Consider the following 23,578-nt stretch of genomic DNA (forward strand, 5'->3'; position numbering starts at 1 on the left):
AAACAATTTATAATTATTTTATAGAAGATAAATCCGCCTTGATTTTTTATTTCTGGTGAATATTTATAGCATCGAGACATTTATCATTGTAAAACCGTTATCTCCTATTATCAATGTAGATTTGAATCTCTACGATAAGCAATTCGAATTCATCAGAAGCGCGTGCGATTAATTTGCGGTATCTCGACTCAATGAAACAGTATAAGAATCTTTCTTGATTAGACATTTATCTTCATCCGGCACAAAGGTATCTAATCTCAATCTAATGTTATTTCAGAAAAGGTAATTCTCGTTTTCTTGGTAAAAAACCTTTGTCCTCTCCCGTTTCTCTAATGGTATTTTCATTCCTGGAATTTAGGGCGGGGAGGACGGATGAGGCAGGTGAAAAAGGAACAAAAGGAATAGGAAAGACTATCCATCCCTTCTGTTTTTTGCCTTGGCGCAGAGGGCGATTTCGTTCGTCCGGTTGCAGCATCATCGCATATGATTACACTGGGAGGCCTCTTGCCCTCCTACCCCGTCCACCGTGCTCGTTAACATCCGTGCTACCGTCAGAATCGTTGAGAGGTCCGCGCGTGAGAGGTCATTATCGTTATCCATAAATTACGCGCGCGCGTGGTTCTCAATTTCGCTCACCACAACCTGCGGGGAGGGGAATCTTTATACTTGACGGAACATCCAGTGGCGTACGGAGGATTAATGCAAAATAGATAAAAGGAAGAGAGAGAGAAAGTTTGATATTTATTATCGTAAATTCGATAAAGAAAATATATATTAGCTAAAAAGTAAATAAATAAATAACATTATCTTTTTTTATCAGAACTCTGAAAATAGAATATTGATTTCAAAACAGAGGATGCACCTTGAGTAAGTTTTAGTTGCAGTGAAATCATTTCTTGTATTTTTCGTACCATGATGTGCAATAGTTTTTTTAATTAGAAATGAAATATAAGAAATTATAAGGCTGTTTGTAAAAAAGTGAATATATTTATTTACTTTTAAAACTATTAATCTCGGCAAAATATTGAAGTTATGATTACAGCATGATAAATTTTTCTACTATGATATTAATTATAAGAATCATTAAAATAATTATTAATAAAGAATTGGCAGGCACAGGCACTCAAAATAGTTTACATTATTGTTACTAATGTAAATAATTTTCTTGGTTTAAAAAGTAAATATTTATATTAGATAATTGAGAATCAATTAGAGATTTTGAAAAATCGACTATCGAAAATAATCGACTCTTCGAGTGCACTTGTAATGCATCACCACTCACCAGTGATTTTAATGAATGTGTATATCTGTTAAGCTGTCTATAATTAAATAACAAACTACTCTTTGCTTTAAGAACACAAAAATTATATAAGAATTGCTTCTTAAGCAGAAAATTTGTGAGAATACTTTAAAGAGAATATTTATTTATACACGGTTCAAATTTGCGCACTTTGCGCATGCGCATATACATGCCATGTCTAGAGTTCTAAAGGTGGTATATTACGTCAGAAAGGATGAGAAAATACCGATAAATTACGGTAATTTTTTTCGTATTATTTTTCCGAGAATTTATGAGAATTTATAAAAGTTTGTAATTTCTATAAAATAAAAATAATTTTCCGTTTTCAAATTGTTTTAATGTTTTTATATAGACATATAGTGAATGTTAGATTAATAATCGTAAATTTGATGGTTGATAGTATTTGATATCGTGGTGGGAATGGGAATATTACTACATACCTACTGCGCTAAGTCCCTAAATTCTGCAAATTTTTCTTACGTTGGTAGTACTCGGTGTAGTTGTAAAACGGCGCTTCAAGGGTAACACTAATCACTAGTTTGTAGCGTTTTTCAAAATGCCGAAACCAAAAAGCATTGTGTGAAAATTTTTTAAAGTAATAAGAAAAGACAAGTGTCTTACAAGTCGTTTGACGACTGAAACAGCTGGAAAATTGACATACATCTCATTTAATTTGAAATTGGAATTATCGAAAAAAAGTTTTCAAAGAGAAAAACAAAAAAGAATTATGTTTATTACTCCGTGGGATGATAAGGAATTTGGTCTTTAGGCAGAAGAGTTAGAAGCCGAATATGCTGAAGATGAAGAAGAGTATAACTTTGAAGATTTGTCTGACAGTTCTGAAGTTGAAAACTAAAACAGTCTATTCTTATTAAAATTTTACGTTAGAGAAAGAATAGCTATTAATTACTGATAGTTAAAAGAGATCAAAGCAGAGATTAACACTTTGTCATTTATGAAGCTAAGTATAATTTATCTACTTAGCTCTATTTGTTCAAAAAGTTATTTAGATTTTAACTTATTAATTTAATCAAAAATCAAATAAATTTTTTAATTAATTTAATAGCTTAAATTAATAATTATTTTTTTGCTAATGTAAAATCTTGATAAGATTGGACTGTTTTATCTTTCAAGAATTTTATTTGATTTTCGATTAGATTGATAAATTTATAATAATTAACGGTATTAATTTTCTGACAGATCAAAACAGTGATATATTATGTGATACCAAAGCAGAGATTAATACTTTGTCATTTATGTAGCTTTAGCTAAGTATACTAAAAATAAATTAAATAAATAAAATTAGATTTAAAAATAAATAAAATTATGCAGTTAATTTTAATTTATAACACTTTTATGCTTTTTTATTTAATTATTAAATTTACATGTTTTAAGTGAATAAACAACAAATAAACATTGATAATGAATCTTCTAATAAATTCTCGTAAATTCTCGTACTAACGGTATAATACGGGAATATTCTTTGATATCTTCTCCGATTTTATTTTACCGAGAATTTTTAAACTCTAGCCATGTCGCTACATTTTATCCATGGAGTAGGAAACCGAACTCGATAGCGCGCGCAAAGCAAAAGTGTTCCTGATTTATGTACACCCAAGGACTTTGATTCTGTCCATGGGGAAATTTTTCAAACTGAGAAGTCGCTATCTTTTTACATACTTACAGTTCATGACTAACGTAGTGACCAATAAGCTCTAGTCGTTTCATTAATCATGAACTGCGAGTATGTGGAAAGTGGTGACTTCTTAGTTTGGAAAATTTCCCCATGGAGAGAATCAAAGTCCTTGGGTGTATATACCTTATTGGGAGGAAGTACGCTAAACGGAATAACTTTTTACCGATGGTCGCCATCTTTAAAAGCCTCTCACACATGCAAAATGTGATGAATTCACGATCACGCATACATCGCATACACGAGATCATATACGAGATGCCAGTTGTTACTCCGATTTTAAAAGAAAATGTTGGAAAATATCATTTTTATTGCAACATTTTTAACAACAAAGTAATATTAATTGAAAACTAATCGTAAATTGTGTACATCGTGTTACAAGCTGAGTCCAATAATTGGAAATGGAAAATAGAAGTTGCGTCAAACAAGCGACAGATATATTATGAAAAAGTACATAATAATTATGAAATAGTATATTTGATTAGTAATTAATACAAAAACTTACATTTTAGGGATATAATGGAAAGAAATTTCACGGAATTATGTCATGCATCACATGAAATTAAATTTAAATATTTGCAACAGAACTTAAATTTAGTGGAGCTGCCTTCTTCGGATTGAGGATTTTTGACTGGAAACGACAAATTCTTTGGTTTTATGAAAGTTGAAAGTGATTTTAGCATAAGAAAAAGAATTGCTGTCTTTCAAAATTTACATGTTAATATTTATATCGATGATGAGATTATGCCCTTTTCAAGATATATTAAAGTATCGAGTATTAATACTTTAAATAAAATTTTGAAAACATTAGATACTGTTTAATTTATACTTTTTTTAACTGTATATATATTTATGGTATATATATTTATACTCCTTGTAATTGTATATATATTTTAAGGATGAAATAATTTAAGTGTGCATCCAAGGAAATTTAAGGAAATTAAGGATTTTACATCAATAATTAAATTTGACAAGTGAAATGGAATCAATCGAGTCATTAAAGAAAACCAATAATCAATTTTGATTTTTGAAGACTATTTGTTTATTATTTACTCTGATATCAAATAGTTTAATATAAGGTTTGAGATTTATATTTCAATGTGTATCGAAGTAACTTTAAGTCTTTATAATTACTTAATGCTGTACGATAAAAGTTTATTTGATATATTTATTCAACCTTTTTTAAATAATTGTACATTTTCATTATAAAAGAAATAATATAAACTTAGTGGTTCATTAAATATCCGTTTCTATGTTCATTTCCTTTTTATTTATCACCATCATATACATTAACAGATGCATAAATTAACATAAACTTATGTAACAACATAAACTTGAGTAACAACATAAAAAACATAGAACATTTTCACAAATTATTATTCCATGTTACAGTAAAAGCTGTAAAAAGACTTTTTTTGTACGAAGTACCACTTTTTCCACCTTTCGTGGTACATTCTCGAATCTAACACGCCATTTCTACGTTTGGTTTACAAATAAATAAACATTTCATTATTCGTGTAGAAACAATGAACTCTATGAAAATACATGAAAAGTCAAGTTAGGGTAACTATTACAAATGGCGCTCATCCGTAAGAAGTTATTCTTTTCAGTGACCATCCTCTCAATAGGGAACACGAAACGAGAACGTAATTGAAGTGCTCAGTTTAGCCTCCTATTCTCCTACTCCATGATTTTATCCTTTCATCGATATAGGTGGGAGGCGGAAGGCGTTTTAGTTCTCTTGGTTCTCCTCAGCCTCCCATATATGTTCTGTACTCCTCAGTTTGCCTCAGTTGTTTGCCTCAGTTGTTTGCCTCAGTCGCACGTCAACGGTAACATGAACACGCTTCTATACCCGCTGTTAGTGCTTGCACATTTCTTACATAGCCTATACTTGGCGATTTGCAACACGTGCATTGTGGTATACCGGTGGTTCACACAGTCCTGGTACAGAACGGCGGAATTCGACGTGCTCGTCCACACGCTCACGAGATTGAGCAAGACACCTAGGCACCTGGTGATCGTACTCGGACTGTACGACGAGTCCGTCCTGGACTTGTGTGTGCGTATAATTGGATGGTGCATTACACTTGATATACCTTACATCAGCTTCTTTGATCATAACGGTAAAAAACCGATTTGATGTTGATATTGATATTATATATCTGTATGTAAACACAGAAATTTGCGCTGAAATGAAAAAAAAAAAATAAATAAAACCAATTGTTTTATATGTATTTATGCATTTATATTAAGGAAGTTCAAAGTGTTATTTATCATACAAATTTATTGTGTGCTTGTTTATCATGTAAAAAATGACAATCACGAAATGTTATATCACATTTCGACTTTTCATCGGATGCAATATCTTGGAGCACATGTACATCCAATGACTTTGATTCTGTCCATGGGAAAATTTTCCAAACTGAGAAGTCACCACTTTCTACATACTCGCATTTCATTATTAATGAAACGACTAGAGCTTATTGGTCGTTACGTTAATCATGAACTGTATGTAGAAAGATAGAACTTCTCAGTTTGGAAAATTTCCCCATGGACAGAATCAAAGTCCTTGGGTGTACTTTGAAATTGTAAATTTTTAAATGCATTATTTCATATCCCTGCAAACGTAAAGATTAAAATCAGATCATTAAGATGTGATTTCACATGACTCTCAAATTGACCATATGAATAACAAAAAATTTTTCATAGAATTATTCCAACTGTTTTACATAAAATAGAATAACGAGGGATAAGCAACTATTCGTATTACAAAATTTTAGTGGTTAATCATTGAATAATTCTATGACAAAAATCATCACTCGATCATATTTTGTTTGTTACTTAAACAGTCGGTTCGAATAGTTTTTGAAGGCTACTTTCTTTTCACTGGAAACAATTGACACAAGCATCATTCTATTCTCTTTTGATATTCAATGAATAACAAAAATAGAACAATGCTCGTTTGTCAACTGTGTTCACTAAATGGAAAGCAGTTGAAATTAATTGTACCTAAAGTGCAATTTTATGGCATACTGAAGCCATTGAAAGGACAAGAAGGATGATGATTTTTATCATAGTATTATCACAGTGGCAATTACTGTCATGAAAAGCAAAAAAACAATAAATTTAAGCAACATATTTCACATTGTTTGTTTACAGTGCAAAACTTATATAAACGTTGATGTTTGTAGTTGAAACTGTTTAAACTTTCAGTTATTGAAATAAGAGCGATAAATCTGTTACTCCAATTGCTTTTGTTCTAACAGCACATTAAAGTGCACTTTAAAACATCTTGAAAACATTTTTTTTTGTTTTTTGTTCAAAGATTTTGTTTAACTCTATAGCATAAAATGGGACTTTTAAAATTGAGAAAAATTGAGAATTATATTGATCTTCAAAAACGATGGGACATGGTACATTTTGTTGTACATTGCACTTTAAAAATGGTTCAAACTAGAGAAAATTGATATGTAATTATACAATTTTGTTTGAGTGAAGAATGTGAATAAATACATTTTGTTACATTTGTGCAATAATGATCACATTAAACTTTTACGTAACTTATTTCTTATTGTTTAGTTATTTTATATTCAGTTCATTGAATCAATTTTAAATTTTGCTTTTTTTGCAAAGATACTTTTAAGACATCCTATAAGTCGATTTTGTGTTATAATGTTTCACGCACTTTCCGAGTCATGCAAAATTATTCAATAGCATAACATTTTAATATTGCTACTTTACTTAAGCGTGCTTGATATAGTATTTTAACTTTAGATAAAGTATATGAGAGTAACGTACGTGAACGGACCTGTTCGAACGTCTTTTGTTCAAGCCCTCTAGTGTATTTAAGGGTTAGACATTAATACATTACATGTATTAATAATATTTTCGTACAATCAAATAATAATTTAAGTTGGTTATACTAATTTTGAGTACAGTTATATGTGTAGTTTAATGTTATATAGTTATGTTACATTTGAAGTAATAAACATCAATTATATTTTATAAAGTGAAATGAGAAACATAGTTTATACATATTATAAAGAAAAATTTACAATTTGTTAGTAAATAATTGCAAACAGAAAATTTACAAAAATATTTAGTGCAAAAATATATAATTCGCCATATCTTTCAATTAAGAAATATGAACAATTATTGTGCGAATTTAAATTTTTTCGATTTACATTATTTTTCTAGGTTTCTTGAAGAAGAATGAAGTTAATCTTAAAGAGGAATTTGCGAGGAACCGGCCTGATCTAGTAGAGCATATTATTTGGAATTCACACGCAAAAGCACCTAGTCAAAATAGAACAACTGGTAGAGTATACATTTTCCGTTTCTCCATATGCTACTTATTTTCAAGAATAATTGAAGTCCTTCAAGTTTAACAATGCTAATATGTGCATTCTCTAATCATGTACGCAATTGTAACATATAAGACATACTGCTGAAATTGAAATAATTATAATTTTTTGATTTTTCCGCAATTCATGATATTTTTATGAAAACTTTCGGAGCCCTTCAACTTTTGAGAAATTTCCTCTTTATCGAGTGAGATGACTTCCAATTTTAAAATTACAAGGATAGGATTAACATATGTTATCTCGAAATTGAAAGTTATCTTACCCGATGCGGCTGCGAAAGATTGCGAAATTTATTTTATGAATATGGGTCACTGATAAAGATTTCAGTATTTATTTTATGCATCACTGATAAAGATATCAGAATATGTAGATTAAGAGAATAGCCAAAACGCTTTAATTTACGCTGACTGATATAACATGTGTTAAAGATCTTACATTTCCTCTAACTTTTTTTCCAAGATATTAATCCTATTTTTCGAATAACTCAATAATATTATAAGTTTAATTTCATAACATTAAGAGTTTTATTGTCTTTTTCAATATAAAACATATTTGAGATAATAAATTTATTTTGACAGCTGACCCAACGGCTATCGTAACATCTTATTATTGAATCGATACTTATATATATCCATATAAATATATACATATGTGTGGAATTCCACACCCAGAATTTGGGGTATTTAAAAAAAATATTTTATTTTTTAATAAATTTCAAGAATTTTTGACAAAAAACAATATTTGACTATGGTGCCCACGTTGCATGCTACCGTCCTGCTTACCCAACTCTCATATCTCATATCCCCCACTTTTTACATATCTTACCTAACCTTCCCATACTTTCGTTGTTAACCGCGCGTGCCTACCTCGTGCTCGAGATCTCATTTCTCTTCATTGAACTGAACATGAGAAATGTTTTTACCTCCATTACATTAGAAAAGATTTCCTTAAATTAAAATGTTACTTAAATAAATCTTTAAATTGTTTTTTATTTAATCTTAAAAAATTTTTTATACGCTACTGGATTTTTGACTGAAACTTCATTATGTAACATTAAGTATACTTTACTTTCTTCTAATATGTCATAACTTACACCAAATATTTCTGTTGTGTTTACGAAGTTTATTTGTACGAGTAGATATTGCTATAATATAATAATATATATATATATATATATATATATCTAAAAAATAGGATAAGATTTCTTGTGATATCTTAAACTTATACATAAAATATATTTCATATATATAACAAAAGCAATATTATTGAAACTACCTACATCCCTTCACCCCTGCTTCAATGAGGTACTCCACACCCAGAAAAATCAGAAGTCTCCGTCCTTGGTGGAATGGGTAATAGCAACGTGAATGGCGCGAGTGTTACGAGCGCCAAGTGAAACGCACCTTTAAAAGGTCTATGCCAATATTGGCAGCTTTCCTCTAATGTAGATTATTTATATTTTACGCGTAAACCGTCATGTTAATGTTACGCTTGTGTCGTTTATGGAATTTATTATCGCTACATGGAATTTACTGCGCTACTGGCTCTGTGAATGTTTGCGTTTACAATGTTAATAACGTCTCCTTGAACGCATTCTTAATTAAAAGTCTAAGCAATAATGCCTCTCAAGAAAGTCATTACTTGTGACCACATATTTCAATTACAGGAAGCAAGTCGAAAATAAATGTATCGTTACTGTCAAACGTAGACGGCAAAGGAAAAATAGTGACGTTGGTGCAGTCGCTGGGAAAAGCCATATCTTCGGGGGACCTCGACCCAAAAGAAATTACGGAAGAACTAATCACTGAAAAATTACAAATAAAAGAGATGCCCGATCCCGATCTCGCTTTAATATATGATTATACTTATTCTACATATGGTATTCTACCATGGCACACGAAAACAACAGAATTTTTGTGAGTTTATAAAAAATTATCAAATATTTGTCAACATCTTTCAAATAATTTTAGTTTTTAAACTCTAACGATTTAATCTCTCTTTCCAGAATGCTGCCGATGTACGGTAGTGTCTCAGTGAAAGATTTCATATATTCATTAGAGAAGTATAGCAAATGTAAACAACGGTATGGTAAATAGTACCCCCTTGCCCATCCGATTCAATACCTCAGTATTGCTCATCTTGTCGTTCCACGGGATACGGAGAATGCGACGATAGGGTCTTGTATTACTCACTGTTTATTTAAGAATGTTACGTCTGACGGATAAAATTTTTTTTTCCTTTTTCTCGCGCTATACGTCTTAAATTTATTCTAGAAAAGCAAATCAAATTTATAAACGCTTTGTAATCAATCAAATTAAAATAAAAATCATATGAAAATAATATTAAAACATTAACTCCTTGATCACATAACGATACTGTATACAAGCCGCTATCATAAACCGTAATCACCAAAAGTGTAACAAATATTTTACAATTGATATTGAGCGCGAAATATGAGTAAGTCACATCGCGGCCCCCGCGATCGCGTCGCGACTCACGCATTGAAATTTCCTCTATCTTCCTGATATAATAAAAAATAATAACGACAGTAAAACATAGACTTTTAAATCGTATAATAATTGCCGTGCCAATTCAGACAACGACGCGTCCTTGTCTGCCGTGCATCGTTGCCACAAGCTAGACGCGATGACGCATCACCGCACATTGGCTCAGACGTTTTATAACTCGATAATTATAGCGAACATTGCAAAATGGTATAAGACTTTTTTGTCCTTTTTCATCTCCTCTATGTTCTCAAAGCGTAAAGAAAGTTCTCCATTTCCCGGACACCCTGTACAACCAAAGGTGTCGAATATTACTTTATATAAAACATAAATGTTGTTTTGATCAATTTTTTCTGTAATCCGGCTTTAATCTTATTTCCAATTTCTATAACTTAAAATATTCTTTTTTCTCTCTGTATCTCTTTCTTTTCGGCATGCAAATGTATTTCTTCTATTTATATAATGTGGTAAACATTTTATTAATCGAATGTTTACTAATCTTTCTTTTCACAATTAAATAATCTTCCCGCTTTTATTTCTGTAGTTTGCGTCTTCCTTAACTGCGTATCTCCGCTACATAGGTAAGCATTCCGGATTCCGGTCCTTATTAGTAATGCAAATTTCAATACGAGACATTTCGCATCTCGTCACGATTATTTTCGTATCGTTTTTTGGTCAATTTTACGGGACTACTGAGAAAAAAAACTTTGCTACTTCAACAAATGTTCAATGCCATCTGCATAAGGAATACTTGTACATGTAGTGACAAATGTTACTTTGTTGTCATTATATCTACAAATTTTGTTAAATTAACAGTCTTTTCTCAGTGCAACTATCATTGATAAAGTTACCTTATCAATCATTTTGTAACGTTTGTTTATTATATAGTTTTGAGAAAATTAGAAAAATGAGACTACGAGAGAAAAATCTTATTAAAAAAAACAATATTTTGCTGAAAAAAAAGTTTACAATATTCTATAATATCAAATATTTGCAAGGCAAACATTTTTCTCTCGTAGTCTTACATTTCTAATTTTCTCAAAACGTGACAAAATGATTGATAAGGTAACCTTATCAGTGATAGTCGCACTGAGAAAAAAGACTTTGTTAATTTAACAAAATTTATAAATATAGTGACAACAAAGTAACATTTGTTGTCACTATATGTACAAGTATTCGTTATAAAGATATTGGGCATTTGTTGAATTAGCAAAATTCTTTTTCTCAGTGCGGTAGTCTCGTGAACGACCAAGAAACGACACGAAAATAGTCGAGACAAGGTATGAGATGTCTCGTATTGAAATTCATTGCTAATGAGGTTGGACCGGAATTCGGAATACACAACAATTATGTAATGGGATACACGGTTAGAGAAGGCAAAAATAACTATAAAAATGAAAACAAGAAAAATATTATTTAAATGTAAAAAGAAGATTAGTAAACAATCGGTTAAAATATTTAGCACTAAAATATAAAAAAATAGACAGAATACATTTACACGATGTCATATTTATTTATTACAAGAAATATTTATTATAATTAATACGATTCATATTTTTATATATGAAAAATGTTCCAACAGATAAAAAATAACAAAAAATTAACAATACAACAATAAAAAGGTATGCATAAACTTATAATTGATTTGATATTTATTTATTAGTCCATTTATACTTATTAATATTTAATATTTTGGGCCAAAATTATAACAAAATTTGAATAAAATTGAACATAATTTAGTTTATGTTATGTAAGAATATGTAACATTAAAAATTAAAAAAATATGCAATGATTCTTTTCGCTAGCTTCGCTAAAAAGATCGTTTTTATATCTGTTTTAAAAGCTCTTAAAAAATAGATTTTGTAATTTATGAGATCGACCAATGTTTAAGAGCTCTGATTTAATCTTAAAGCATAAATGCTTGTTCTAAGGATCCAACGATAATAAAGCGAGATATAGATAGTAATTAGACGGATTTTGGAAAAACCATATATTATAGAATAATAGATTACAATGTTCAATGGTAATAATGATATAATAAACTGCAATATACTTGGACAATAATAATAATAATCAATAAGAATCTAAAATAACACAAATACTAAATACATATTATCGTACGATAATAACTTCTGTATGCGAGACTGAACCTCTTTCATTTGCTTAAAATAAAACGTCTTTTTTTCATTGGCGAAGCTTCGCATTTTACGAAAGGTAAATTGCTATCTATAGCAAACTACAACTTGCACGAGTTTCAGTGAGGTCCATTTATGTTTTCTAGGGGGAAAAATTCCCATCGCGTCTTATAAATTATTCGTGAGGCTGTATTGTCGCTGAATATCCGCGGTTTCCCCTCCGAGTCTGTGCCATTCTCATTCTCGAACGTAAAAATCGCACAAGTAACAACACATCGATTTGCATGACGCGACGCAGTTTAACCGAGTCGTTGCTTTCATGGCGCTTAGTGTACTTAATATAACAATTGTCTACATCGTAGAAGGAACTCGAGTCGCAAAATAATGTCGCTAATGGTGGTTACACAGCCTTAATTACTACACTGTCTAAGAGAATTCAGCCGATACATCGTAATGTCGCGATTTTCAAAAAAACAGAGGTATACTCGCACATCATCACATTTTATGTAGCGCACATTTATCTTATTTTCTTCATTCAACATTTAAAATTGCACTGTGTCTCTTTCTGCGGATTGGTCCTTTCCTTGCGATTGTACATAAACAAGTAATTACTCGAGAGCTGAGATCTCTTTCTTAACGTTATTAACGAAGCACCTCGAATACACTGAACGTGACTAATCTGTCCGGGAATAAAATTCGAGAGCAGGCGATTCTCTTCGGTTCGAACAGCTCACAAGTACATTCTAAAATATCGAAGCATGCGACACGGGGAATCACGATAAAAGTGCGGTTCGCAAATTTAAATAGTTGCAAAGAGTCTCTCCCTATAGTAGTCCGAATCGAGGCCTCTTAAAACTATCAATAGATAATATCAGGAGGCGCAATCGCGTCTCGCGGTATTTTTTTTTTTTTCTTACTTATTTTCATTATTCTTATTTTCATTATCATCATCATCATCATTTACAATACATGTAAATTGATTTATTGCGTATTGCTTATTAATTTATTGCTAATTTATTTCATTGTTAATTGAATTTATTGCTTTATTTATATTTCGATATGTTTAATCTCTAATGTATGATTAAATAAATATACATAAATTTTGTATTTTACATTTATGCAAAATAAAATATGACAATTTTATTTCTACCAGTATTTCCTTCATTTCCCTAATTATTATTAATATTAACTATTACCGACAGATATTGCTTAGTAGCAAGTAGTTCCATTTTACTTGAGATGCAGCGAGGTGGTATGCCATTAACGCTGACTTCATCGAAATACACGGGAGATTGGAAGCCCTGCATCGATATGACAGATTTCCTAACCTGTAAAGTCATCAAATTTAACGATTAATATTTTTAGCGGGGCAAGGCGACATTTTTTTTGTCTGAATCTTTCATTTTGTACATAAACACATCTAATAAAATAATTTCATCGATTTTTGTGCTGGAGTAACTAAACTCGATGCTTACCGCCATCCAACAATACCGCCTCCATGTTTTATAACCTTAAAATGCTTTTCGGGCAGATCGTTGCCTATTCCCAATAAATCATAAAAATAATAAAAACTTATAATTAATATATATGTAAATAGTAATTCAAAAGTTTGCTTTGAAAATATTAGTTTTTATTAAATAGGTAAGAAATAAAAATCTACAAGTTTTACATAGATATGATCATAGGATCAAACTAAAAACAAAATATTACTTTTAATTTCATTCTTCAATAGAAACTGTTTATAATAAACACGATGTTTTAACAATTGTTTAATAATACTCCAAACGATTCGATAATAGTGCTGTCATTTGAATATCTCAATAAATTATTGTTCTTAATATTTTTTTATTTTCCTTATAGAATACAGTGATTTTTGCAGGATGTCTACTAAATCGAGGAAAAGTTTGTCGTCATGGGTGCAATGCGACAAGTGCCAATGCACTCTGTTGCAAAAAAATATTTCTGTACACGAGGCAAGCTGCCCACCAGCTGCAGAAAATTGGGACTATTCTTTCATCTTCAACAAAGTTTTGTACAGCACCCTAGAAATTTTCCAAACACAAGGTAGATGACAATTTTTATAATTCATTGATATGATTCTCATTCGCATCTGGCTTTAGTTAGATACTGTGCATTTCGCAGAATTACCCAAACGCATTTCCGAGAGGGACGCTAATGATATGGTGTTTATGTCGCAGTTTGCCTTGCAACTGTGCGATATTGCGATTGGATCGCCAGCTGTCGTCGCGACGAAAGACGAGGTAGTTGTCAAAACGGCCTGGCCGACTAACGACAAGAGTCTGACAAGTGTCTCCTTAACAAAACATGGTAAGCTAACTTATTCTTCAACCCTTTGTTCTTACAACAAGTTGAACTCGAGGGAAGATTTAATGACAATCACGTTTCTATCTTGTTATTTCTAGCCCTTGAACTGAATAATCTATCAGGATTAGTCAAAGTGTGCGCCTTGACGCCTGATATTCATATTGCAAAGGAAATTGTAGTTAGTCAACAAGGAAAGCGTTTGGTGTCTGACATAAGCGTGGAATTGGACAATGTTATAAAATTTTTTAACGAGCACAAGATATTCACTGTTGGCAATAGGATAAGCGTGCCGTTTTACGGGAAGAAATTGGCATTTAAAATTGTTGAAATCAGAACGGAGGAAAACAAGAAGAAGCACACCGAAGTAGAAGATGTAAATGATCTATCGAAAGCTTTTGAAGATATAAATCTAACAACTTCTTGTACAAACGTGGCCTTTTATAAAGCATTGTATACAACAAAATGGACAATCCTGGATGTTACGGACAAAGAGAAAGCTTCAAAGAGGATATATAAAGTTGAAGATATCGGTGGATACGGCGCTCTTATATCCGACATAAGAGACGTAGTTGCAATAGGCATCGGTAGGTACAGGAGCATCGAGCATTTTGACGTTAGCAAAGGAATATTATTGTATGGTCCCTCTGGCGTTGGTAAATCCATGATAGCTAATGCTATAATCTCAGAATGTAACGTTAGCACGTTCACCGTGTATAGTTCGGACATTTACAGCAAGTCTGTTGGTGAAACGGAAAATAATCTCAAAAAGGTGTTTAGCAAAGCGATTTTGAGCGCCCCCAGTATAATACTGTTGGAAGACGTAGACAGCCTGTGCCCTAGGAGAAGCACTTCCAGCACGGATCACGAGAAGAGAGTTTTGAATCAGTTAGTAACGCTTTTCGACGATCTGCAAAGCATCAACAGCAACGTACTGATAGTGGCCACCACTGCAAAGTCAGATCTTGTGGATAGTTCCCTGAGGAGACCTGGCAGATTAGACATGGAGTTTGAGATTTATGTACCGACTCCGAACATGCGTACGGAAATATTGAAAAAGTTGCTCTCGAAGATCCCCAATGAGCTTTCGTGCAAGGATATACAAAGTATCTCTTTCGTCACTCACGGTTTTGTTGGCGCGGATCTGTATGGTCTGTGTTCCAGAGCGATAATTAACGCAGTAAAACGACATCAGAAGAATGAAGTTATGTCCGACGATGAACTGAAGGTATCGATGATCGATTTTCAATACGCTTTAACTATAACGAAGCCGTCAGCGATGAAGGAAGTTTTGGTGGAGGTACCGAATGTGAGGTGGTCGGACATCGGTGGGCAAGAGGACTTGAAACTGAAATTAAAACAGGCCGTCGAGTGGCCGCTGAAGCATCCCGAGGCGTTTGTGAGACTGGGCATTACACCTCCTAGGGGCGTTTTGATGTTCGGACCACCAGGATGCTCAAAAACCATGATCGCGAAAGCTCTCGCTACCGAGAGCAAAGTTAATTTTCTTAATATTAAGGTAAGTCATTCAATCAAATCTTTTATTTCCATCGTTACATCGCGCGATTGTTTGCAGGGCCCAGAGCTGTTTTCGAAATGGGTGGGCGAATCTGAGAAAGCAGTGAGAGAAGTATTCCGAAAAGCGAGGCAGGTCGCGCCATCCATCATATTTATCGATGAGATAGATGCACTAGGTGGTGAAAGAGGCTCATCTTCCAGTGGTAACGGCAGCAACGTGCAGGAACGAGTGTTGGCACAGTTACTGACTGAACTGGATGGTGTCACAACTTTGGGTAGTGTCACGCTAGTAGCGGCTACTAATCGCCCGGACAAAATTGACAAAGTAATATCTCATAGAATTGATAGAAATATAATTATAGTACGATATAAAATCAGTTCGAAAAATTAGTATTTTTTTGCTACAATATTTTATAATGAAAAGTCCTCTCTAAACTTTATTAAAAAAGAACAGAATAAACGTAACAATGTATATTTTTAAAAAATTATATTATGTAATTATCAAAGATACGAAAAACGAAGTAATCGCAAAATTTTACATGTATTAACATAATTTAATCTTCTGAATGTTTCGATGTTTTGTAATATTATTTATTCGAATATTATTTACTATCGTTTTAAATTATTTTTTCGTCTACAGATTATTATAATTAATAAACTAACTGAATAGTTTAATCGTTACTATTTTATACAACAAAATAAATAATTAACATTTTCTAAATTATATTATTCTTTCGTCATGTATCATGATGGCAACAATAATTATTTCAGGCGCTTCTCCGACCTGGACGATTAGATCGAATCATATACGTGGGATTGCCAGACGAGGAAACCAGACGAGAGATATTCAACATAAAATTGCGAAACATGCCGATCGCGCAGGATGTAAATATCGAGGATCTGGTCTGTCTAACAGAAGGCTATACCGGCGCGGAAATTCAAGCAATATGCCATGAGGCTGCCATGAAGGCACTGGAGAAGAACATCGATGCTACCATCGTTACTAAAGAACATTTCATTGCCGCATTTACAGTCATCGCTCCTAGAACGCCTGTTTCCCTCATCAAGATTTATGAAGACTATATGAATAAAGCTTTATGATAATTACGTGAAGATATGTATTGTATGTGTGTATATATATATGAGTGTCTTTTTATTGCAAGAAGAGGCGTCTTTTAGATTTCAATCTTTTCATGATTTTTCTCTGACGGGTTTATATAAATTTAACTTCTCTCGAGACTAAAATAATCAGATGATTAAAATTTAATGTTTACGATGTTTACGAAATCAACTTTTAGCATATAAGCATATATGTACATATATATACATATATATATTTGATTACAGATTGATTTGCAAATTTTATACAATGGAACAAACTGAATAGAATATCATTTTCAACTTTGATTATTTGTGTATTGCATAATCTTTGTTTCAGGAGTCTTGTTACTTTTTTCGAATCCATTTCATCTATGCTCATTTATTTGCTCATTTATTTGCTCGTTAAACACGCACACCTGCACATACATACATATGCATCTCGAAAAGCCGAAGATAAAAGATTTCGACTGATGCTAAGAAGGAATATAAAGAAGCGACGGTATATATGCTATCGACTGCGCATTTCAAATATATTATGGACGAAAGTTTTTTTTAATTTATCGGTCAATATGCAAAGTTATTTGCGAGGACGCAACTTTGTAAAAGTTGTGTCAATTGATCAGTCGATTTAAATAAAAAAGAAAAACTCGTCTGACATTCAAAACATCATATAAATTACTTCTCCGATGATGTGGACTCGCTCGGCAATTCACCATCTATCTAAACTGCTCGGTGGCGATATTAATACTAATGACGAATTTAGGCAAATTCCTTAATTCATCGATAGATCGATCAATCGCATAATGCAATTGACTAATCAATAAATTAGAAAATTCGCTTTTTTTCTAATTCATTGATTCATTAAATACATTATTTGCATTTTTTTATAAAATTATTTGCGTACAATACGATTGACTTGATCGATGGATTAAAAAGTTCGCATTTTATTGTGTGCAGCAAATAAAAACGTGTAAAGCAAAATATGTCAAGGACAGCCCTCTTCCAATTCTCCCGCCACGTGATTAGCCAGACTACCGTCTGTTTTTTTCCGCGGCGACGACGTTCAGCGGAGCATGGAGCGGTGTATTATCTGAGCGCGATAATCGAAGCAAGTCACTTCATCGCTCGAGTTTTACTTTACACTCGCACGCAAAAGAAGGAACGAGAGAGAAACGCTTTAATTATTAAACAGCACAGGTACGTACGTACACGTCTGCCTGTAAAGTGCGAACGGTGTATAACCACAATTTGTCATCTCTCTCTTTCGCTCTCGCTCTTTTTCCCTCTCCCTCCTCTTTTCGCTCTTTCTCTCTCTTCCCAGAACCCAGATGTTTGTAAGCGTTTCGCTGCTCGCAATCGCTCGTTATTGCGTTCCGCGTTACACGTTGACGGAACCGAAAGAATTATGCGTGTGACGAGGAGGCTGTATGCTTGTCGTAGGTGAAAAGCAGGAAGGTATAGCGCTACGGAGTTCAGCGACGACGTTCCCCGGATTCCCCAGGATCGTCGAATTGTGCCATGAGACATCGCTCCTCGGTGCTGAGGAAGGAGAGCAGCGTTTACCTCGCACTCCCGTGTTGACGAGTTTCCCTTCGGACAAGATAACCTCGTGAAGGAGGACGGTTTCTTGCTTCGCAACCTTGTGATTCTTATGTACGTCACGCTCGTTTCTGATCGCATCTGACAATTGGCGAACGACAATTGGCGTTATCGTGAAACGTGAAAACAAATAATTTCTGTGTTGAATCAGAGTTTAGTTTTAATACCATCTTGATCTAAAGTTTTGAAAGATCGATAACAATATCGCAATGAGGACGATTGTATATATACAATTTATAAATAATGTTGATACCTTAGAATTTGACATTTGCCTGAAGATCGAGATTAAAACCCAGTTTGTCTCTTCGACGTCATTACAATGTAAAAGACAATTTTTACGCATGTCTTGATTGCAAATGAAGAAGTTAGAGATGTATCTCGAAAATTATTTAAGCTTGCTTGCACCAATGTAGCTTAACTTGAAACTTGGTTCAACTTTTTCTTTAAAAGTAGAAAAAGATAGAAAGTAAGTTCTGAGAATTGGAGGAAGACAATAAAGAGTAAATCTACATTGATGGAAGTGGATTTTAATGAATTGTTTATATAAATGTGTGACATTATCACGAGATTTATTCAAGTTGCTTATTTATAAACAGCTTTAGTTGACATTGTGTCATTCATTGTTTTACTGAAGTATATGAAATAACGGTATGTAACATTTTAATATTATTCACATGTTGTAATAGATCCTCGAGTAAGATGTCGCTGATCGAAGGAGTGGGCGACGAAGTCACAGATTTTTTCATCATTATGACCATACTGTTGGTGGGATGGTTTGCTTGGTGCTCGACAAGTATAACAGATCAGCCACTGATACGTACAGTACTTATACTGCGCGACCGAGCGCCAGCGCGTATCACGTCGATAAGAGCTAATCAGCAAAGCGCAAGTAATCTTACTGTCCAAGATGTTGATCGGCCACCCAGTTCAGAGACACCAGAAGAAGAAACACCACCGGAGACATCAAATAATAGCGATGATGTTCAATCCAGCTGTCCAAATACAGCTACCATAGGTAAATATTCCTTTCATTTTCTTCTTTTTTGTGTAGATGTTATTTGAATCTTTTATACATGTATCATAATGACATTAGATACGAACGAATCATCTCAAGAAATCTCGAGACCAACAGAATCTACGACAACAGAAGAAGTACTTATCGAAGCTATGGATTCGTTCAGCAATACTGATCAATCGCTGTCAGAAAAAACTGTTAAAGCAAATAATTCTGACTCGTCGTTGGACCAAACTACTAGTAGCTCGTCAGAACCTGCATTAGAAGAGTCAACTGTAAACAATAGCAGCAATGACATTACTATAAAGCTGAAGTTCATAAATGATGATCAGAAAATAGTTACAGGAAGTCTTAAAGAAACGTTGGGTGATTTTAAAAGGTAATTATAACTCTTCACATACACTTACTCATGACATTAAAGTTACAATAGTTTTTCTGTTACAATCTCTCAAAAAGTAATTCTTTAAGGGGATATTTTTGACTTTTGAGTTTCAAAGAAAATTGATTTTTTTTTTTTTTTTTTAAATAGTTTGAACCTTGAGAAAGACAGAATAGATTAAAAGGTGAGAGACTTTTAAAAGTTTTTACTAATCTGATTGCCAAATTTTTAATACATTTTTTTCGAAATAATATTTTAAAACAGTTGCCATGATAATTTATCCAGTTAATCAAATTGACTCTAAATTTTTTAAAGACATTCACATATATTTCTCTTATTTAAACTACAATTAAATAAAAAATTCATCTGTTTGATTTTCCCGTTAAGGGAATCACGAAAAATCAACTTTTTTCAAAATTACTATTTTTGCAAAAATTAATTTTTTTAACTTGATTGTAGATCAAGAGCTACGTTTATACCGATTAAGAATTTCTTTTAATTTTTTTTTTATTTTAGATAACTTATGAATTATGGCAACAGTGAATTGGTATTTTTTAACAGGCAAATTTATAAATTATGAAGAATATATTTTCTAACGTTTGAAAAAATTTGTAAAGAACGTTTAAATATCAGAGAATAAATTTATCAAGTTTCAAGTTTATAGCTTTTATATTTATTTTAAAAAAAAATTCCTAAAAGAAAAGCATAAAAACGGTATCAAAAGCGAGAAAATACTATTTTAATAATATTATTTTTTTTTTATTTTATTACTTGTTTATATTTTGTAGGAGACACTTCCAAATGGAAATGGAAGCACGTAAAGCGGTGCGGTTAGTATTCAATGGTCGCGTGTTGCAGCCCGACACTCAGACCCTTGAACAGTGCGGTTTGTTCAACGATTGCGTGGTCCACTGTTGGGTGCAGCAACGGCGCCCAACCGCCGTTATGTCGTCCACGCTGGACAACTCGTCATCTATTTATTTCAATTCACAACCGTTCCCAGATCTGCCCACCGGCACGGGGATAAGTTCGATACACAACGAGTGGGATTTGAGTCGAATTCTAGTAAGCATTCTGACGCTCATCCTAGGTCTCGCGTGGTATTCACGATATCATTACGCTCAACTCTTCACTGCGACGACCACAATCGCGCTCTACACACTGACCGCGATTTTCGCTGTATCTCTATTTAGTAACTTTTTTCCGGATCAAGATAACATTCGGAACGTGGAATGATATGACAACAACGACGACGGCGACGATTACTAAGACTATTAAGACTTTACTAAGTTATAATTTGAATAAAAGCACTTTAAATATAACTCGGTACAATATAGATTTTACTGTATCATGTATACTACAGATTTAACGGAATCAATCAAACGGTAATCTTCGTCGTCGAACATCCACTTTTAATGTAACACTCTCGAGGTCGGGCTTATCGTTGGTAATAACGAGTTCACTGAACTTTGTAATTTTCTTAATTTCGAAGATAAAAAACACTAATTATGGGATAATGTGATGCATACATTTCTATTTGTATATATATTTTTCTCGAATTATAATTAAACTCGTTACAGAGAGCGTATTAAGTCATTGTATAAATTCTAGTGAGAGATTTCTTGCAGAAAATTTGAAGAGAACTTTATAATGACGACAGCTGATCTGTCTGTCTTTTGAACATATTGTATCATACGTATATTTTAAACTGAAATGTATAATGCATATGTTATAGATAATATATCTAAAGTATACAGAATGTCCCCCGTTGAATTTAAAATAATCTAATGAGTTAAAGCAATCACGCTCGAATGCTATATTGAGGATGTAATATCTTCTAAATAGTAAATGATTAAAAGTTGATTGGTTGACTCCTAAATAGTAAAAAGTGAAAAGTTGATAATAGTAAAAGGTTGACAACCTCTCATTTTGCTCTGAAGAATGTAACAATGACCCGGTTAGCCGTTTGACATCGTTGCTACATTCCTCAGAAATAGTAACTCATGAATTCTAAAAACGTATAACTTAAACATTTATTATTTAAAAACTATTGCGTTATTCGTTCAAGCGTAATGATCTTTATCTCGTCCACTGCTCCTCATTAAATTCTTTTAAACTTGATGGAAGATTCTGCATTTACATTACAAGGTAATTGGGAAATATTCTGTACAATAAAACAAGTTTGTGTGAAAGTACAATTTTCTTTGCAAGATGTATGTAATTCTGTAAAGTTAACTTTCGGTGAGGAAATGAAAAACAATAGATTAATAGTTTATTTCTCCCATTTCTCTGATTTTTTAATGCATTATATTGTTGGTGCTGTGTGCCTCGTAAACGTTTTGATTCGTCGAATTTAATAAAATTATTTTATGTGCGTTTTTAACACGTTGGCTATCACGTTATTTATATACGAATATTGGTGGAAAATTTCACGAAAAACTTCTACGAAACCAAGTATGTTTTCTTTTGTAATTTATTTTTTTTTTTATCTAATAAAATATTATTCGATAACGAAGTTTCTTTGTCATTATTTAAATGATCAAGCTCTCAAAAATAAGGTCATTTGTATATCAACGACGCGTATCAATTGCGCGCATGTGACAGTCAACGTGTTAAATATCATAGAAATGTGCGGAATTATGTCTAATAATGCGTGAATTGCAGTTACCATTAGTATAAAGCGAATTTATTTAAATGGAATTTGTACTAAAAGAAACAACTACCCCCGCGATCTCTTATTTAAACATCGCAATCTGGAAACGATGTCTACTTACGTTATACTTATTTGTACATGAGAAATAATTGCATAGTGTATTAATAAAATCAGTCTTTATTTAAAAAAACAGAACTAGATTATTAAATGGATATTTATATCAGATAGACTCCACGAAGAACATAAGAATTCAAATATAAGTTTTACAAAAAATGCTTAACAAAAAGTCGAGCGTGATATAAATTATATACTGTAGTCTCTGACTAGAGTGTTATATAAATTTGTTAAAGTTTTAAATTAACAGTTACAATATGTGTATATAGTTACACAATGTGTATATATACATATACATATATATGTATACACACGAATATATAGATAGATAATTTGATAGATAGTTTGTTTAACGCTAATAAATATCTATTTATTTGATACTTTTACATAGTGCTTTCCTTGTTTCTTAGTGATATATACATATATGTAAAATTTTAAATATTAATATCTATTTAAATATTAATTCTTATGTTCAGTTTAGTTTAAAAACCCTGAAGGGTATGCAGTTGGTCTTCTAATAATAATTTCACAGTTCTCTTTATTCTTCACTTTCATGTATTCAAAGAATTTCCAGACCAATGATCCAGACCAACAGAGAAATCCCGGCTCATCCAGCAGAGGAAAAGCCACAATAATCGATGTAATGAAAATTTCTTTCCGGACGATATGTCGCAAGGAACCGAATTTTGAATCTATTTGCTACACACGTATGTCGTTGGAGAACAGTACGAAATTTCTTCTGAACGTGCAGATTGATTATCGGAAAGGAAAATTTTCAAGTGGCGAAAAATCTCTATTCGGAAATCAATCAGCATGTTACATTTGTCGATTATTATACGTGATCACACATGCTACATTTGTCGATTATTATACGTGAA

The 23,578-nt window shown here is 32.4% G+C and overlaps 3 protein-coding genes across 5 annotated transcripts; all 3 read left to right on the plus strand.

The window, feature by feature from the left end:
* Positions 1 to 4,384: 4,384 nt before the first annotated feature.
* On the plus strand, positions 4,385 to 9,700 carry LOC105203985 (dehydrodolichyl diphosphate synthase complex subunit nus1). Its single transcript, XM_026131074.2, has 4 exons — positions 4,385 to 5,119; positions 7,194 to 7,313; positions 9,027 to 9,276; positions 9,366 to 9,700. The coding sequence occupies exons 1-4, from the start codon at positions 4,681 to 4,683 to the stop codon at positions 9,454 to 9,456; spliced, it is 900 nt and encodes a 299-aa protein (XP_025986859.1). The 5' UTR covers positions 4,385 to 4,680; the 3' UTR covers positions 9,457 to 9,700.
* Positions 9,701 to 13,205: 3,505 nt separating this feature from the next.
* LOC105197459 (ATPase family protein 2 homolog) lies at positions 13,206 to 17,246 on the plus strand. 3 transcript variants are annotated; one of them, XM_039458351.1, is made up of 6 exons: positions 13,206 to 13,329; positions 13,879 to 14,063; positions 14,142 to 14,327; positions 14,423 to 15,840; positions 15,898 to 16,164; positions 16,611 to 17,246. In XM_039458351.1, the coding sequence occupies exons 2-6, from the start codon at positions 13,880 to 13,882 to the stop codon at positions 16,938 to 16,940; spliced, it is 2,385 nt and encodes a 794-aa protein (XP_039314285.1). In that variant the 5' UTR covers positions 13,206 to 13,329; position 13,879; the 3' UTR covers positions 16,941 to 17,246. The 3 variants fall into 3 exon arrangements, with proteins under 3 accessions (XP_039314285.1, XP_011162129.1, XP_039314279.1); XM_011163827.3 differs by lacking the exon at positions 13,206 to 13,329 and adding an exon at positions 13,336 to 13,640 and having other exon boundaries at positions 13,860 to 14,063; XM_039458345.1 differs by lacking the exon at positions 13,206 to 13,329 and adding an exon at positions 13,336 to 13,640.
* A 1,013-nt stretch (positions 17,247 to 18,259) lies between these two features.
* Positions 18,260 to 22,778, plus strand: LOC105197461 (transmembrane and ubiquitin-like domain-containing protein 1). The gene is made up of 4 exons (XM_011163831.3): positions 18,260 to 18,593; positions 19,226 to 19,554; positions 19,633 to 19,933; positions 20,722 to 22,778. The coding sequence occupies exons 2-4, from the start codon at positions 19,239 to 19,241 to the stop codon at positions 21,167 to 21,169; spliced, it is 1,065 nt and encodes a 354-aa protein (XP_011162133.1). The 5' UTR covers positions 18,260 to 18,593; positions 19,226 to 19,238; the 3' UTR covers positions 21,170 to 22,778.
* Positions 22,779 to 23,578: the final 800 nt, after the last annotated feature.

The sequence above is a fragment of the Solenopsis invicta genome, chromosome 2 (assembly GCF_016802725.1).
Source record: "Solenopsis invicta isolate M01_SB chromosome 2, UNIL_Sinv_3.0, whole genome shotgun sequence".
Taxonomy (NCBI): Eukaryota; Metazoa; Arthropoda; class Insecta; order Hymenoptera; family Formicidae; genus Solenopsis; species Solenopsis invicta.

Excerpts from the sequence above, each read along its gene's own strand:
- LOC105203985 (XM_026131074.2), top strand. The coding sequence starts at position 4,681 with ATGATTTTATCCTTTCATCGATATAGGTGGGAGGCGGAAGGCGTTTTA. Across the intron at positions 5,120-7,193 it reads CAGCTTCTTTGATCATAACG|GTTTCTTGAAGAAGAATGAA; the intron begins GTAAAAAACCGA and ends TTATTTTTCTAG. Across the intron at positions 7,314-9,026 it reads TAGTCAAAATAGAACAACTG|GAAGCAAGTCGAAAATAAAT; the intron begins GTAGAGTATACA and ends TTTCAATTACAG.
- LOC105197459 (XM_039458351.1), top strand. The coding sequence starts at position 13,880 with ATGTCTACTAAATCGAGGAAAAGTTTGTCGTCATGGGTGCAATGCGAC. Across the intron at positions 14,064-14,141 it reads AGAAATTTTCCAAACACAAG|AATTACCCAAACGCATTTCC; the intron begins GTAGATGACAAT and ends TGCATTTCGCAG. Across the intron at positions 14,328-14,422 it reads TGTCTCCTTAACAAAACATG|CCCTTGAACTGAATAATCTA; the intron begins GTAAGCTAACTT and ends TGTTATTTCTAG.
- LOC105197461 (XM_011163831.3), top strand. The coding sequence starts at position 19,239 with ATGTCGCTGATCGAAGGAGTGGGCGACGAAGTCACAGATTTTTTCATC. Across the intron at positions 19,555-19,632 it reads TCCAAATACAGCTACCATAG|ATACGAACGAATCATCTCAA; the intron begins GTAAATATTCCT and ends TAATGACATTAG. Across the intron at positions 19,934-20,721 it reads ACGTTGGGTGATTTTAAAAG|GAGACACTTCCAAATGGAAA; the intron begins GTAATTATAACT and ends TATATTTTGTAG.